The 14,352-nt window shown below is 48.1% G+C and overlaps 1 protein-coding gene across 1 annotated transcript in view; it reads right to left on the reverse strand.

Annotated features, from left to right (window-relative positions):
• Window positions 1–14,352, reverse strand: part of LOC311244205 (serine/threonine-protein kinase WNK2) — a 143,095-nt gene that overhangs the window by 25,653 nt on the left and 103,090 nt on the right. The window contains exon 19 of the mRNA XM_084333612.1: window positions 12,754–12,870. Within this exon, the coding sequence (XP_084189738.1) occupies window positions 12,754–12,870 (117 nt within the window). The remainder of the gene's footprint in view (window positions 1–12,753; window positions 12,871–14,352) is intronic.

Genomic DNA, 14,352 nt, shown 5'->3' on the forward strand with positions numbered 1-14,352 from the left:
CATTGGTTTTATAGGTACCCACAAGCCTCTTTCTTTCCAGACATACCCACTTTATCCAACTTGCATGCTATTTGGGGCAATAATCAAGCAGGTTTGTGCATGTGGTACAAATGTGTCGGAACATTCTAACTGCCAAAAATTTGAATGTTGGGTTAGGGTTTGTTGTTAGAATGTTGAACATAGAAGATACATTTTGGTGTCAAACTACACATTTTCTGGGTCAATAAATGTGTTAATGCTATGAAGAATGTCACCAGATGAATATTTGTACCATTCTAACAACATATTTACATAATTTTTTACTTATTTAACAGTCAGACATGCATGAATCGAATAGACATTTTATTAGGATCACTCGTTACATTTATTATTATTATCATAACTCTTTAGCCCGTATAGGCGTATTTAACTTATGGAGATATTTTAAAAATTGGAAGTCAACACGAGGAATATGATGCAGCGGGGGATACAATCTAACGTGGTGTTGGACCGCAGCGGGGCCTGGCTGGAGAAGGAGCTGCAAGCTAACATGGAAGTCAACACGAGGAATATGATGCAGCGGGGGATACAAGCTGGTTCGGGAGAGGTGAAACGGACGGCCCCCAGGGGAGGGACGGGGAGGCGCTGGATACAACCGGATCAACCAGGACTAGGGCACCCAGGTCGGCCGGACCATCCGCACACAAGATGCAGGCACGGAGGTCGCCCGGGCCGGCCAAGATGCGAACACGGAGGCCACACACACCAACCGAGATCAGAGCACCGAGACCAACCGGACCAGCCAGAACTTGAATAACGAGGTTTCACACACCAAGCAGGACTCGAGCACTGAGGTCATACACACCGACCAAGATTCAATACCATTATGCATATAATGTGATAGTGAATGGAGGTTATGGTTCGAGACACACTGCAGACAACACACAAGACCACTGGGGGACATATAATACAAATAACACGTACTAGACTAAACTGTAGAAACTAACACACATGACGCACAACTAAGCATATTATTTGGTAGTGAATGGAGGTTATGGTTCGAGACACAATGCAGATAACACACAGACCCGCTGGGAATACAGACAAGGTAAACGCATTAGTTGGGGAGGTTGGGACTTGATTCGGGACATACAGTATAGTACAAATAACACACAATAGACTAAACTGTAGACACTAGCACACAAATAGGATGACAGGGAACATGGGGAATCACATTCGGAGACCGGACTGGGAGCTCTGGAAATGTACTAACATGAAAGATAAAAATTCAAATAAAATGTTGGACAATAATAGGGACATTGGAGAATCCCGATTGGGGATATCTACGTCGTTATAGGAGGGGCCCTCTCCAGGAGAGCTTTACCCCTCCAACCCGCCAACGGGGGTTAAACTGGGTTAAAAGAATTACCTGGGAAGTGCCAATTGTCTTTAGTCTTCTTTTATATTATTTTCTTCTGAGTTATGTTAGAATAGCAGTTGCTTTAAATGTGCACATGGACAAATATGAAGGACAAGAATTCAAAATGTTGGACATGAAGAGAGGCTTGGAGAATCTCCTTTGGGGGATATCTCAGTCTCTGGGGGGGGGGGGGGGGGGGGCTTCTCCAGTGGGAGGCCTGATCCCCCCCAAGCCGCCAACCGGGGAAAGAGTGCTAACGTATTGTATTGTGTTGTTAGTTAAATCTTTCATAAATATATGCTGTGATGTCAGTGACATGGGAGGTACAGAGGTGGGCAGGCTGGGTTCAGTGGGGGGGTGTCGGGGGGAGGGGCCATCGTTCCGGCGGTTCGATCCGGGGGAGGGGGGCCCTTGCGTGTTGTGGGATTGGTGGGGGGGGGCGGGGGTGGTGTTTCCTGGGGCCCTCGGACGCCGTGGCGTGGGCGGTCTGGTCACCGGGCCGGGGGGGACACCGGGCTTGGGGTTGCGGGGGGTCGGGGGATCATTGAGGCGTGGTGCTTTGGCCTTCTGCGGGTCTGGGCTTGGGGTCCTCGTGGGCCGGGGGCCTGGCAGTCGGGCGGGCGCGGGCTCTGGGTGCTCGGCTCCGCGCATGGTGGACCAGGATATGGGGGTGTTCCGTTTCTCGGGGAGGAGGGAGGGGTTTCTCTCAGGAGGATCAGAGCGGCTGGGCTCTGCCTGGCAGGGTCCTGTGTGTTGGGGGGTCGGTGGGCGTGGGGTGGGGCTCTCGGTGACATGGGAAATGGCGGGCTTGGCTCGGTGGGGGGGGGGGTCCCCTATCCTTTCCTCTACTGGGCTGGCCCAATTGATTCAAGGGACCCGTGTCGCCGGGGGCCCTGCGGCGCGCGCATCGGCCTGGGATATGGGGGGCTCCTATGGGCTTGGCTCAGGGGGGGGGGGGGGGGGGGGGGGGAGTACCACCCCTCGCCCCTCTAATGGCCCAACCAAATTCAAGGTACCCGTGTTGCTGAATACTCTGCCACGCGTGTGACGGCCCTGGGATGTGGAGGAGCCCTGTTTCTGGGGGTGGATGGCGGGAGGGGGGGGGGCCCTCTCATGGGGGTCTGGGAGGCTGAGCACAGCTGAATTCAAGGGGCCCAAGTGGATGTACTGTTGATGTCATTGTAGGTATGCTGTAAGTGTTGTTTGTCTATAAATGTTAATAAAAAATTTAAGTTTAAAAAGGCAAAACATAATATATACGTGAGGCTTGAGAGGGGTCACAAGGTGTCTTGACAGGTGAATCACTGAGGAGAAAAAGCAAACACTGGTAAGCGCGGGTTGTAGTGAATGTAAGGCAGCACAAAATACAAAACAATAAAAGAAGCTTAATAGAGGCGGTTAGGTGGCCGAGTGGAGATTGCGTTCGTCACCAACCCCGGAGCTGTGAGCTGGATTCGCCTGTTCGAATCCAGCTCACAGCTCCGGGGTTGTCACCAGCTTGGCTGGCCGTCTGCACTGATACAATTGGCTGTATTAGAGGGTGGGAGAAGCTGGGGGGTGGGTCCGGGTCGTTGTAAACAGCGACTCCTACAGTTCGGTCGGGGCGCCTGCTAAGCGCGGATAGGACTTGAGGGGGATAGTGTGATCCTCCCACACGCTACGCCCTCTCGATGAGAATCCGCGCTCCGTGTGTCGGAGGAAGCACGTGGTAGCCTCCACTCTCCCAGATGATCTGACTGTGGGGGGTAAGTGCGCAGCGACCAGGAAGGGACTGGGAATTGGCATACGACTAAACATTGGGATGGGAGAAAATCGGAGGAAAATGGGGGAAAAAAAAAAAAAAAAAAAAAAAAAAAAAAAGAAGCTTAATAGAATAGACTAGAGAACTAGATTGTAGCCTACCATATAGGTGGCCACGGTCTGGCACTGGGAACCATGGCACGCTGGCTTTGATCCTGGTCGGAATCTTCCTCAGTAGGTAGGAAGGCTGGAGTCCAGGAAGCATGAGAGAGAGGTCCAGGGAATCTCCGGGTGAGTGCACAGAAGCTGTGACATATCTGTCACAATGGCAGCTGCAAAGATCTGTGCATTTCCAATGTGCCTTCTTGCATGAGCACCTTGCACCACAACCACTTGAACTTTTGCAATTGCACTTCACAAGTTCATTGCAGGCTTTTGATGCCATGGGTAGAGTGCTCCACACAGGAAGCCAGACCTCTCCATCCAAGGTCCATCCCCATCCTTCAGGACTGGGTGCCGGCTGTTGGGTCAGGTCAGACATCGCCCAGATCCCAGACTGGTAAGCAATTCGCTTTACATGTTGCAGAAGTGCATCTTGGGTAGGTGAAATGTGTTCCATGGATCCGTTTCTTTGACAGAACAACACTCGCCGTGCTTCAGCGACATGTTTCAATTCACTAGTCTTGTCATAGAGGATGATGGTAAAGCGCTCCAGAAGGTGAAAGTGCTGGGCTTCTATGGTCACAGGAGTAAATGGATTTTCTGCCATGAAGTTGAAGGCCTCTGTGACTTGAGGGTAGGCATTCCAAGCCACCCATGCAGACTTCTTCCCCTTCCCGCAAAATGTTGAAGTTGTGTCACAGCCCGTGTATGAATGGAAGATGGGGAGTGCTGTGGACTTGTCTTTCCCAAGAGCATGGCAGATGGCATTAATATGGAGATGCATGTAGTTCTTCCCAGTGCCAAAAGCGACCCAGATGTCTGCAGATGGATACTTCCTCAGTAGGGCATGAAACTTGCCGATCAGTATCACAACAACATCTGTATCCACGGTGCGCATCAGGCAGGTAGAACAGCCATGCTCCAGGGCATCAAGCAGGTGGATCAGCATCCTGGTGTCGGCCTCTTCATGGTTGCATGGTGGCATAGAGTGGCTGGTGTCTGTGCCACTGCTGACCACTCTTGAGCCGGATGTAATGACTGCCAGCTTGCCCTCTGGCCAGGCAGTGGATGCAACCTTCTCGCTGAGTATGGCGAAGGGTTCCTGCTTATTCACAGGGTCACGCAGGAAATCTGGCCAATTCCCTGGCAGCTTGTTTTGACCAGCAACTTTCCTTCTTGTGCCTTTTCCTCGCTTCACCCTTGTGGGGTCCTTTATGCTGCTGGTGATGTATGTGTCCCAGACCACAACTCTTTTGTAGGACTCCAGGTGTTTCAGGATGTGGGGAACAAAGACACAGCTGGCATACTCATCAAAGGTGGTCATGTTGTTGGCTGACAAGAAGTGCACCACAGCAGCTCCGTCCAGCACTTTGACATCAAAAGTATGTGGAGGTTTAGGTTGTGTTGTTGGTGTCAGGACATTGAGCAGATCTGACTTTTTCCCCAGACGTAGCTTTCCTCTGTCAGATAGAGAGGGAGGGTATGGGTGGTTCTCGTGTCTAAAGAACGTGCTCATGTCCCCCTGTCTGTGTTGCGTGGCTATATATAACCGTGAAAAGAGTGCCACATCATTTTTTAACATAGACATCTGCCCTGCCTTTTTGGTCTTGGTTTTGGGAGTTGGGCATCTGAACAGAGGCAGTGAGTTTCTTTTGATGGGCTCATGAATGGAGGTTGAGCGTTCCATGATGACTGTCTGATGGTATTTTCTGTACTGCTCTCTGCCCACTGATTCCACAGTGCTGACTGTGTTAATCACAGATTCTTCCATCATATTTCGTGAGTCCAGCGTTAGAAGCTCAGGTGTTATCATCTAAGAATGGATTGCCGATACTGCTGATGGTGTGAACCAGAGCTAGTGCTTCCTTTTTGAAGGTATTTTGTGTCGACATGCCTTCTTCGTGGTGTTGTTTATTGTTCTTTTCTGATATATACTCCTGCTCAAACTCCTGGAGGAGGCATGCTTGTTCAGGCCCAGCGATCATCCACTTTTTTTTTTTTTTTTTTTTTGTGCAATTTCCAGGATTTGCCTTTTTCTTTTTTGTAAGAACATACAAAACATGTACAGGACTCATACAAATACATTAACAACTGACATGGAAAATAAAAAAAGACTTATATTATGCGTATACATCCCTGATATATATACTTTGCATGTAGACCGAACTACCTTCGAGCAGGTATGTGCTGCATCCTCTATCGGGATGCCACCCTTCTCCATATTGCATGTGAGAGAAAGCGCCTCAGACACATGCAGTTGTGCATGATAACATGCATGCACGCATGTCTCCTATATACATGTGTATCCCCCATATGTGTCAGTGAAAGCCTATACTTCAACTATGTGTATATGTAGGTGTGTGTATGCCTATTTCCTATAAGTGAGTATGTGCATGTATGTGTGCCCCTGACGTGTATACCTTATCCTTGTGTATATGAGTGTGTGTAAACCTATTATGTACACATATGAATATGTGTATCCTAGATACTTGTATGCGGCTATACCTGCGCACATGTGAGTGTGATAGAGACAGTGACCGTTCCATAGATACACCATCCGGTCATAAAATACATGTACATACATACACAATACATTATAAAGCACAAGTACCATCAGATCAGATCCCCTTTTTCATATTCATCCTTGATAACATTGTAATCCCACCTTAATCATTTGTCCCCAGACCGTTCAGTCAGGTGTAGAAAACTGTCCCATACCTCAGCGAAAATATCCTCTCTCCCTGCGACTCTATACGTCACCCTTTCATATGATGCTGTCTGGAACATTAGTTCCATCCATTCTTTAAAAGTAATATCAACAGGTGATTTCCAATGTCGTAATGCAATTCTACATCCTGATATCATGGCCATTCTATACTACATTCCCCGGTATTTAGGCAGTTTAATCCCTTTCGGTACTATACCCAAAACACATGCCATTGGGGCGTTATTTATCTTCACATTCAGAACCTTACTTAGGAATATCACAATTTGATCCCACATTTTCCGGACCTTCTCACATTCGTACAGCATGTGCAGTAAAGTGCCTGTCTCCTTCTCACATCTCCAGCAGATGTCACTGTCCCTTAATTTCAGTCTGGCCAGTTTACTAGGCGTCCAATAGCTTCTGTTCAACACTTTGTAAAAAATAAGTTGTGATTGCGCCTCCCTAGAGAATTTACCCCATTTGGACACCAGTTTCTCCCACATTTCCTCAGTAATATCCTCACGTACATCGTTCTCCCAGCTCAATCTCAGGCCCGCCAATTTGGGTGCATTGTATTCTCTTATAACATCATAAAATCTTGACGCACCGCCTTTCCTACGCCATCCTTTATAGAATATTTCTTGAATTGCAGTAATCGGGCCACACTTTGGTCCTCCTATTGATGACGATATACAATGTCTAATCTGTAGGAATTTATAAAAGTTTTTATTATCTATATCAAAATCCTCTTTAATATCCTCAAAAGGCAAAACCCCATCTTCCCCGGCTATATCACCTAGTACATGTATCCCCCTTTTAATCCAATCGTCCCATATGACTGATTTCTTACCAATCTTTAGTTTCTTATTATACCATATAGAGGCTCTCGTAGTTAAATATGGGCTATCACCAGTCATTCTGTGCGATTGATTCCAAGTTTCCCTGATAAATGCCATTAAAGGGTTTTTAAAAGGTATAGGTCTGTCTGATTGTGTCAGGAAGGATTCCAGAGATGAGGGATATATCATTTCCTCCTCCATCTTGACCCAAGCAGGTGCCTCCTCAGACGAGTGATTCAGTTTGGAGAGCTGGGAGAGCGAGAATGCATAGTGATACCAATCTAGTTTAGGCAGGGATAAGCCGCCATTTTCCTTTGCTGCATACATTTTGGCCCGTCCAAATAGCGGCCTTTTGCCCCCCCACAGATATACATTAATGACTTTGTCATACTGTTTGAGTAACTGGGTCGGGAGAGTCAGCGGCGCGATCATCCACTTCTTGAATGCTGAAGGATTCTCAGTAAGTCCCACTGCACCCCCAGAACCCTTCACCAGATAGTTATTCTGCTCATGTGCCTGGTCGATCGGTATGCTTGAGAATCTGTTTGTTGTCTTTGGAACAACCCAATGACCATGCTCTACAAATTCCTTGTGGATAGACGTGGGCAAGCTTTCCATGTCACGGATGTGGACAGGAATCCATCTGGCGTAGTTCTGGTGATCAAGGGCGAAGAACCATGGGACGAGAGCCTTCAGTGTCTCCACGTAGAGGGGAAAATCCTGTTCTCTGTGGGCCCGTAAAAATATCAGACCCAGAATTTCCATGTTGAGGATGGTATCCCAGTACTGGAAAGTTGGACTCTTGGCGCTCATGTCTAGTCTCCAGGCTTCTTTGGTCTCCTCATCATGTGGTTCCTCCGTTGTCATGTGTAAGAAGGCATCCTGCTGCAGCTTTGCCAACGCCAGAGCACTCACTTGGTGGGCATGTCTTGTCCTAGTGAGGTGGGACACTTTGAGGAAGGAGTGAGCTGTGCCAGATGATGCAATTCCAGCCTCAGAAAGTGCGGTGGTCCATCCAGATGCCTCCAAATAGTCCCCATATGTCTTCCACATTGCCATTTCAACATGGAGACCCCCGAACATGATTACACACTTGTCCTCTCCATGTGTCTGAGGCCAGTTCCACTGAACAAACTTGGCAAGAGCGTACAGTGGTGCATCCATAGCCATTACTGGGATCTGTCCTGGATTTAGATACTGTGTGGCTTCACGCTGTACATCCATCCCATGCTTGACCATAGAAGCTGTAGCAGCCTTCTCATAAAAAAGTGGCAAGAGCTGTGTCAGAGCAGGCTGTAAATCGGAAATATGATCATGTAGAGATGCATGATAGGCTGACCAGGCCACAATGTCGCCCTTGTCTAGCTCCTCCTTTTCGATAATTTTCGTTGAATGCTCAAGCCAACATTTCTCTTTCATATGTGCTCTTCCTACAGTAGATGTCCCTCGAAAGCTTTATTCAAATTGCGTGTCTTGGGAACAGTCACATTTTCCTTCTTTAGTGCAACTGCTGGCACAATGGTGTAGTTGTCAGGCAACCGGTGATTCTTGTTTGTTTTCAGTGCATGTATGTCTATTCCATCCTGAAGGTGTCCCATGTTGGACTTGGAGGGGAACTGAAAGAGACTGATGCCTGTGCCATGGAAGGACCCTTTAGCTGTGGTACTTGATGGGTTATGGTCAAGGTTGTCGAGGGCACTCGGTGAATAGCTCTTTGCGGAGCCGAGCAGGACACACAACACCATTCTTCTCGATGTTCTCACAGATTGCAGTAGCCAGCTGATTCTCCACTTCCAAGACCCGATCATAGCTTACACTAATTTGAGTGTTGATTATTCCCTGCATAGGAAGATATATTTAAATGTATTTGTATTTTATTTCGTTTTTATTTATTTTTTGTTATTAGAAATGTGTGTGTTTATGGTTGAAAATGTTTGAGATAAATAAAGATCAAATAAAATCTTTTTTTTTAATCTACTTTGTTCTCCCATTTTAAAATTTTTCTCCCATCCAAATTTTGTATCGTCCAATTCTACCCTCCCCTGTCTCGAACGCTGTTAGGCCATGCCTCCCACAAGCCGGCTGCAATGTGGACGAAGCCTTACATCACGTGTCCCCTCCGGTACTCGAGGAAGCAGCCGTCGCATCTTTTCACCTGCACAGCGCAATCTCTCAGCGGCGGGGGTCTGCGTGGGAGGGACACGCCGCCCCCGTCGCTTCCTGATTCTGCTGCGCAGGCGCACCAACCGACCTGTAGGAGTCGCTGTCCACAACGTCCGATCCCCACCCATCAGCTTTCCCACCCCTAACACTGCCAATTGTGTTAGTATGAACGACCAGCCAAGCTGATAGCAATGCGGAGAGCTGGGCTCGAACCCAGCGTCTCCTGCATTGGTGGCGAGCGCCTTGCCCACTACACCACCTAGCCGCAGATCAAATCAAATCTAACTGAAGAAGTTATCCCTTTTCTAACAAGAGAGAAAAACATATAGTTTAGCTTTAAACTATAACGTCATTGCTTATGTCCAGAGATTCCATCTTTGATAACTAAAGTAATGACACTTGACTTACCTGTTATATTATGTTTTGCCTTTTTAAACATGTCCCTTATCTCGCTGTCCTCTGGCTGCGCTAAGCCACGACAGCTGTCACGAGACACGCACTGAGAGCTGGCCAGTATACCGCAGGAATATTTATGAAACATTCTGATATTTTCGCGGGCACGAGACCACTGCACAAGACCCGCGAAAATATCTCCATAACAGTTAAATACGCCTATATGGGCTAAAGAGTTATAATAATAATAATAAATGTAACGAGTGATCCTAATAAAATGTCTATTCGATTCATGCATGTCTGACTGTTAAACAAGTAAAAAAGTATGTAAATATGTTGTTAGAATGGTACAAATATTCATCTGGTGACATTCTTCATAGCATTAACACATTTATTGACCCAGAAAATGTGTAGTTTGACACCAAAATGTATCTTCTATGTTCAACATTCTAACAACAAACCCTAACCCAACATTCACATTTTTGGCAGTTGTTAGAATGTTCGACACATTTGTACCACATGCACACACCTGCTTGATTATTGCCCCAAATAGCATGCAAGTTGGACAGAGTGGGTATGTCTGGAAAGAAGAGGCTTGTGGGTACCTATAAAACCAATGTTCACTCTGATATATTCATGTGAACGGCCAAGGGACCTTTTGGAAGATGAGCATGGCAGTTTTTTCTAGGCGAAAATTTAACATAATTTTGAATCATTGCCTATTAAAACCCCCTTCCCAACAGTTGGGCTTAATGCAAATGATACCAATGGAAAGCTTAGCTTCTCTAGTTTACAGGGATACCAATACCTTTGTGTTCACTCAAATATTGAGCGCGCTATGGACCAAGATATTTATTAATGGGCAGAACCTTGATTTTACATGGTGGCCATCTTGAAATCCATCATGTTGACGTGGGCCCTACCCCAAAATGAAAGCTATGATGATGAGGAACACGTGGGAAAAATGTGGTGCTTTTGTCCGGCGTGTCCACATCCTTCTCAAATCTGGCGCTAAGCCACCGGACTATTAAGAGCTGGTGGATCCAACGTTAAATGCACACGCTATGAAATATTCATGCATCTATAAATACAAGTATCCGTCCCACTATGAATGGGTTGGAGTTTAGGATATGAGAGAGAAAGAGAGAGAGAGAGAGATACACAGAGAGAAAGAGAGAGAGAGATACACAGAGAGACAGATACACAGAGACAGATACAGAGAGAGAGAGAGAGCGACAGATACACACAGAGACATAGAAAGAGAGAGACAGACAGAGAGAGAGATACAGATACACAGAGAGAGAGACAGAGACAGAGAGCGAGACAGATACACAGAGAGAGAGAGAGAGACAGATACACAGAGAGAGAGAGACAGATACACAGAGAGAGACAGATACACAGACAGAGAGACAGATACACAGAGAGAGACAGATAGAGAGAGAGACAGATAAACAGAGAGAGACAGAGACACAGAGAGACAGAGACAGAGAGCGAGACAGATACACAGAGAGAGAGAGAGAGAGAGAGAGAGAGAGAGAGATACACAGAGAGAGAGACAGATACACAGAGAGAGACAGATACACAGAGAGAGACAGATACACAGAGAGAGAGACAGATACACAGAGAGAGACAGATACACAGAGAGAGAGACAGATACACAGAGAGAGAGACAGATACACAGAGATACACAGGGAGAGAGACAGATACACAGAGAGAGAGACAGATACACAGAGAGAGAGATACACAGAGAGAGAGAGATACACAGAGAGAGAGACAGATACACAGAGAGAGAAAGATACACAGAGAGAGAGACAGATACACAGAGAGACAGATACACAGAGAGACAGAGAGAGACAGAGAGAGAGACAGATACACAGAGAGCGAGACAGATACACAGAGAGAGAGAGACAGATACACAGAGAGAGAGACAGATACACAGAGAGAGATACACAGAGAGAGAGACAGATACACAGACAGAGAGACAGATACACAGAGAGACAGATACACAGAGAGAGAGACAGATACACAGAGAGAGAGACAGATACAGAGAGACAGATACACAGAGAGAGAGACAGATACACAGAGAGAGAGACAGAGACACAGACAGAGAGACAGATACACAGAGAGACAGATACACAGACAGAGAGAGAGACAGATACACAGAGAGAGAGACAGATACACAAAGAGAGACAGATACACAGAGAGAGAGAGAGATACACAGAGAGAGACACGTTGCTGCAGTGCGGTGGAGGACCAGCATCACGAAGAGTTCCGTGACTTGAGAGAGAAGCTGGCTCACGACTCGCTGGCAGACCGACAAGGTAAAGCTCAGAGGACACTTCCAGACTTTAAAACGTCTTCTAAAATGGAACTTAAATGCAGGGTTCCCACAGACATTGCAAAATGAAATTCAAGGACTTTCAAGTACTTTTACAAGCACTATTTTTCATTTAAAAAGGGCATTCAAAAGGATGCCATTAACTTTTAACACATTGAGTGCCACGCCCCTTCCTGGAAGTGACCTGGCCTTGCCGTCCATTAACCCCATGTAAACGTAGTTGTAGTTTGTAGAGCTAAACCTATATTTTATAGTATAGCTATTAGCTATGGGTCTAATAACCAGTGATGCCACAGATTACTTGTAAACATAATCTGATTACTGATTACTCCTTTAAAAAGTAATCTAGTTACTTTACTGATTACTTGATTATCAAAGTAAGTCGTCGTCGTCCCGCCCGCTGCTGCCACAACATAAGAATGACATTAGGGATGTCCGATATTATCGGCCGATATCGGCATTAAAATGTGATATCGGAAAATATCGGTATCGGTTTAAACGTTTTTTTTTTTTGTTTTTTTTACATTTCTATAACCTTTATTTACCCAGGCAAGCAAGTAAGAACAAAATATTTTCTTCATTCTTTCCAAAAGCAAAGAGGCCTAGAAGCGTGGCTAACGCTAATGGCACGCATACCAGAGGCTAACTGCCTAAGAAAACAGGCACAGAGGCACTGAAAGAGGATTTCACCCATCTAATGAACAAATATCAAGATGTATCCATCACTGTGGACCAATTGCATGCTTTCGCAGAGGACAAGGAGCCTTCAGTCGACTCCTTCAGACATTAAGCACCCCCCACAGCCCAAATGGAATGATCAAAAAAATTATATATAATAATAATAATTTATAACTTATTATTATTATAAAACAAATTTCCACTACCACTACCAGTCGACTATCGTCAAATTTTGGCCAATGAAAGTCGACTATACAAATCCTTAGTCGAGGACAGGCCTAGTATTAATTAAGGAACACATGACTCGACGCGGTCCTCCTCTGGCCCCACCTACCATGTACGTCGCTATCTCCTCAGGCGCGTCTCCGTCCAGGTCAAACTTGAAGGTGACCATCTTGTGGTTGTGGGTTTCCAGCTGACACTCCACCATCTTATCGCCCGTGTTGCACACCTGCATGTTAGAGGGAAACACGGTCAGTGATCCGCCTCGCTCCCGTTCCCGGTTGCAGGGTTCTCCCCGGGTCACTACAGGTTTCTCCCCGGGTCACTACAGGTTCTCCCCGGGTCACTACAGGGTCCTCCCCGGGTCACTACAGGTTTCCTCCCGGGTCACTACAGGTTTCCTCCCGGGTCACTACAGGTTTCTCCCCGGGTCACTACAGGTTCTCCCCGGGTCACTACAGGGTCCTCCCCGGGTCACTACAGGTTTCCTCCCGGGTCACTACAGGTTTCCTCCCGGGTCACTACAGGTTTCCCCCCGGGTCGCTACAGGTTTCTCCCCGGGTCACTACAGGTTTCCTCCCGGGTCACTACAGGTTTCCCCCCGGGTCGCTACAGGTTTCTCCCCGGGTCACTACAGGTTTCCCCCCGGGTCACTACAGGTTTCCTCCCGGGTCACTACAGGTTTCCTCCCCGGGTCACTACAGGTTTCTCCCCGGGTCACTACAGGGTTCTCCCCGGGTCACTACAGGGTTCCTCCCGGGTCACTACAGGTTTCCTCCCGGGTCACTACAGGTTTCCTCCCGGGTCACTACAGGTTTCCTCCCGGGTCACTACAGGTTTCCTCCCGGGTCACTACAGGTTTCCTCCCGGGTCACTACAGGTTTCCTCCCGGGTCACTACAGGTTTCCTCCCGGGTCACTACAGGTTTCCTCCCGGGTCACTACAGGTTTCTCCCCGGGTCACTACAGGTTTCTCCCCGGGTCACTACAGGCTTCTCCCCGGGTCACTACAGGTTTCTCCCCGGGTCACTACAGGTTTCTCCCCGGGTCACTACAGGGTTCTCCCCGGGTCACTACAGGTTCTCCCCGGACCACTACAGGTTCTCCCCGGGTCACTACAGGGTTCTCCCCGGACCACTACAGGTTCTCCCCGGGTCACTACAGGGTTCTCCCCGGGTCAGGGTTCTCCCCGGGTCAGGGTTCTCCCCGGGTCAGGGTTCTCCCCGGGTCAGGGTTCTCCCCGGGTCAGGTTTCTGCCCGGGTCACTACAGGTTTCTGCCCGGGTCACTACAGGGTTCTCCCCGGGTCACTACAGGTTCTCCCCGGACCACTACAGGTTCTCCCCGGGTCAGGTGTCTCCCCGGGTCAGGTGTCTCCCCGGGTCAGGTGTCTCCCCGGGTCAGGTGTCTCCCCGGGTCACTACAGGGTTCTCCCCGGGTCAGGTGTCTCCCCGGGTCAGGTTTCTCCCCGGGTCAGGTGTCTCCCCGGGTCAGGTGTCTCCCCGGGTCAGGTGTCTCCCCGGGTCACTACAGGGTTCTCCCCGGGTCAGGGTTCTCCCCGGGTCAGGGTTCTCCCCGGGTCAGGGTTCTCCCCGGGTCAGGTGTCTCCCCGGGTCAGGTGTCTCCCCGGGTCAGGTTTCTCCCCGGGTCACTACAGGTTTCTGCCCGGGTCACTACAGGGTTCTCCCCGGGTCACTACAGGTTCTCCCCGGA

Source organism: Notolepis coatsorum, assembly GCF_963971535.1.
Source record: "Notolepis coatsorum genome assembly, chromosome: 17".
Lineage (NCBI taxonomy): Eukaryota > Metazoa > Chordata > Actinopteri > Aulopiformes > Paralepididae > Notolepis > Notolepis coatsorum.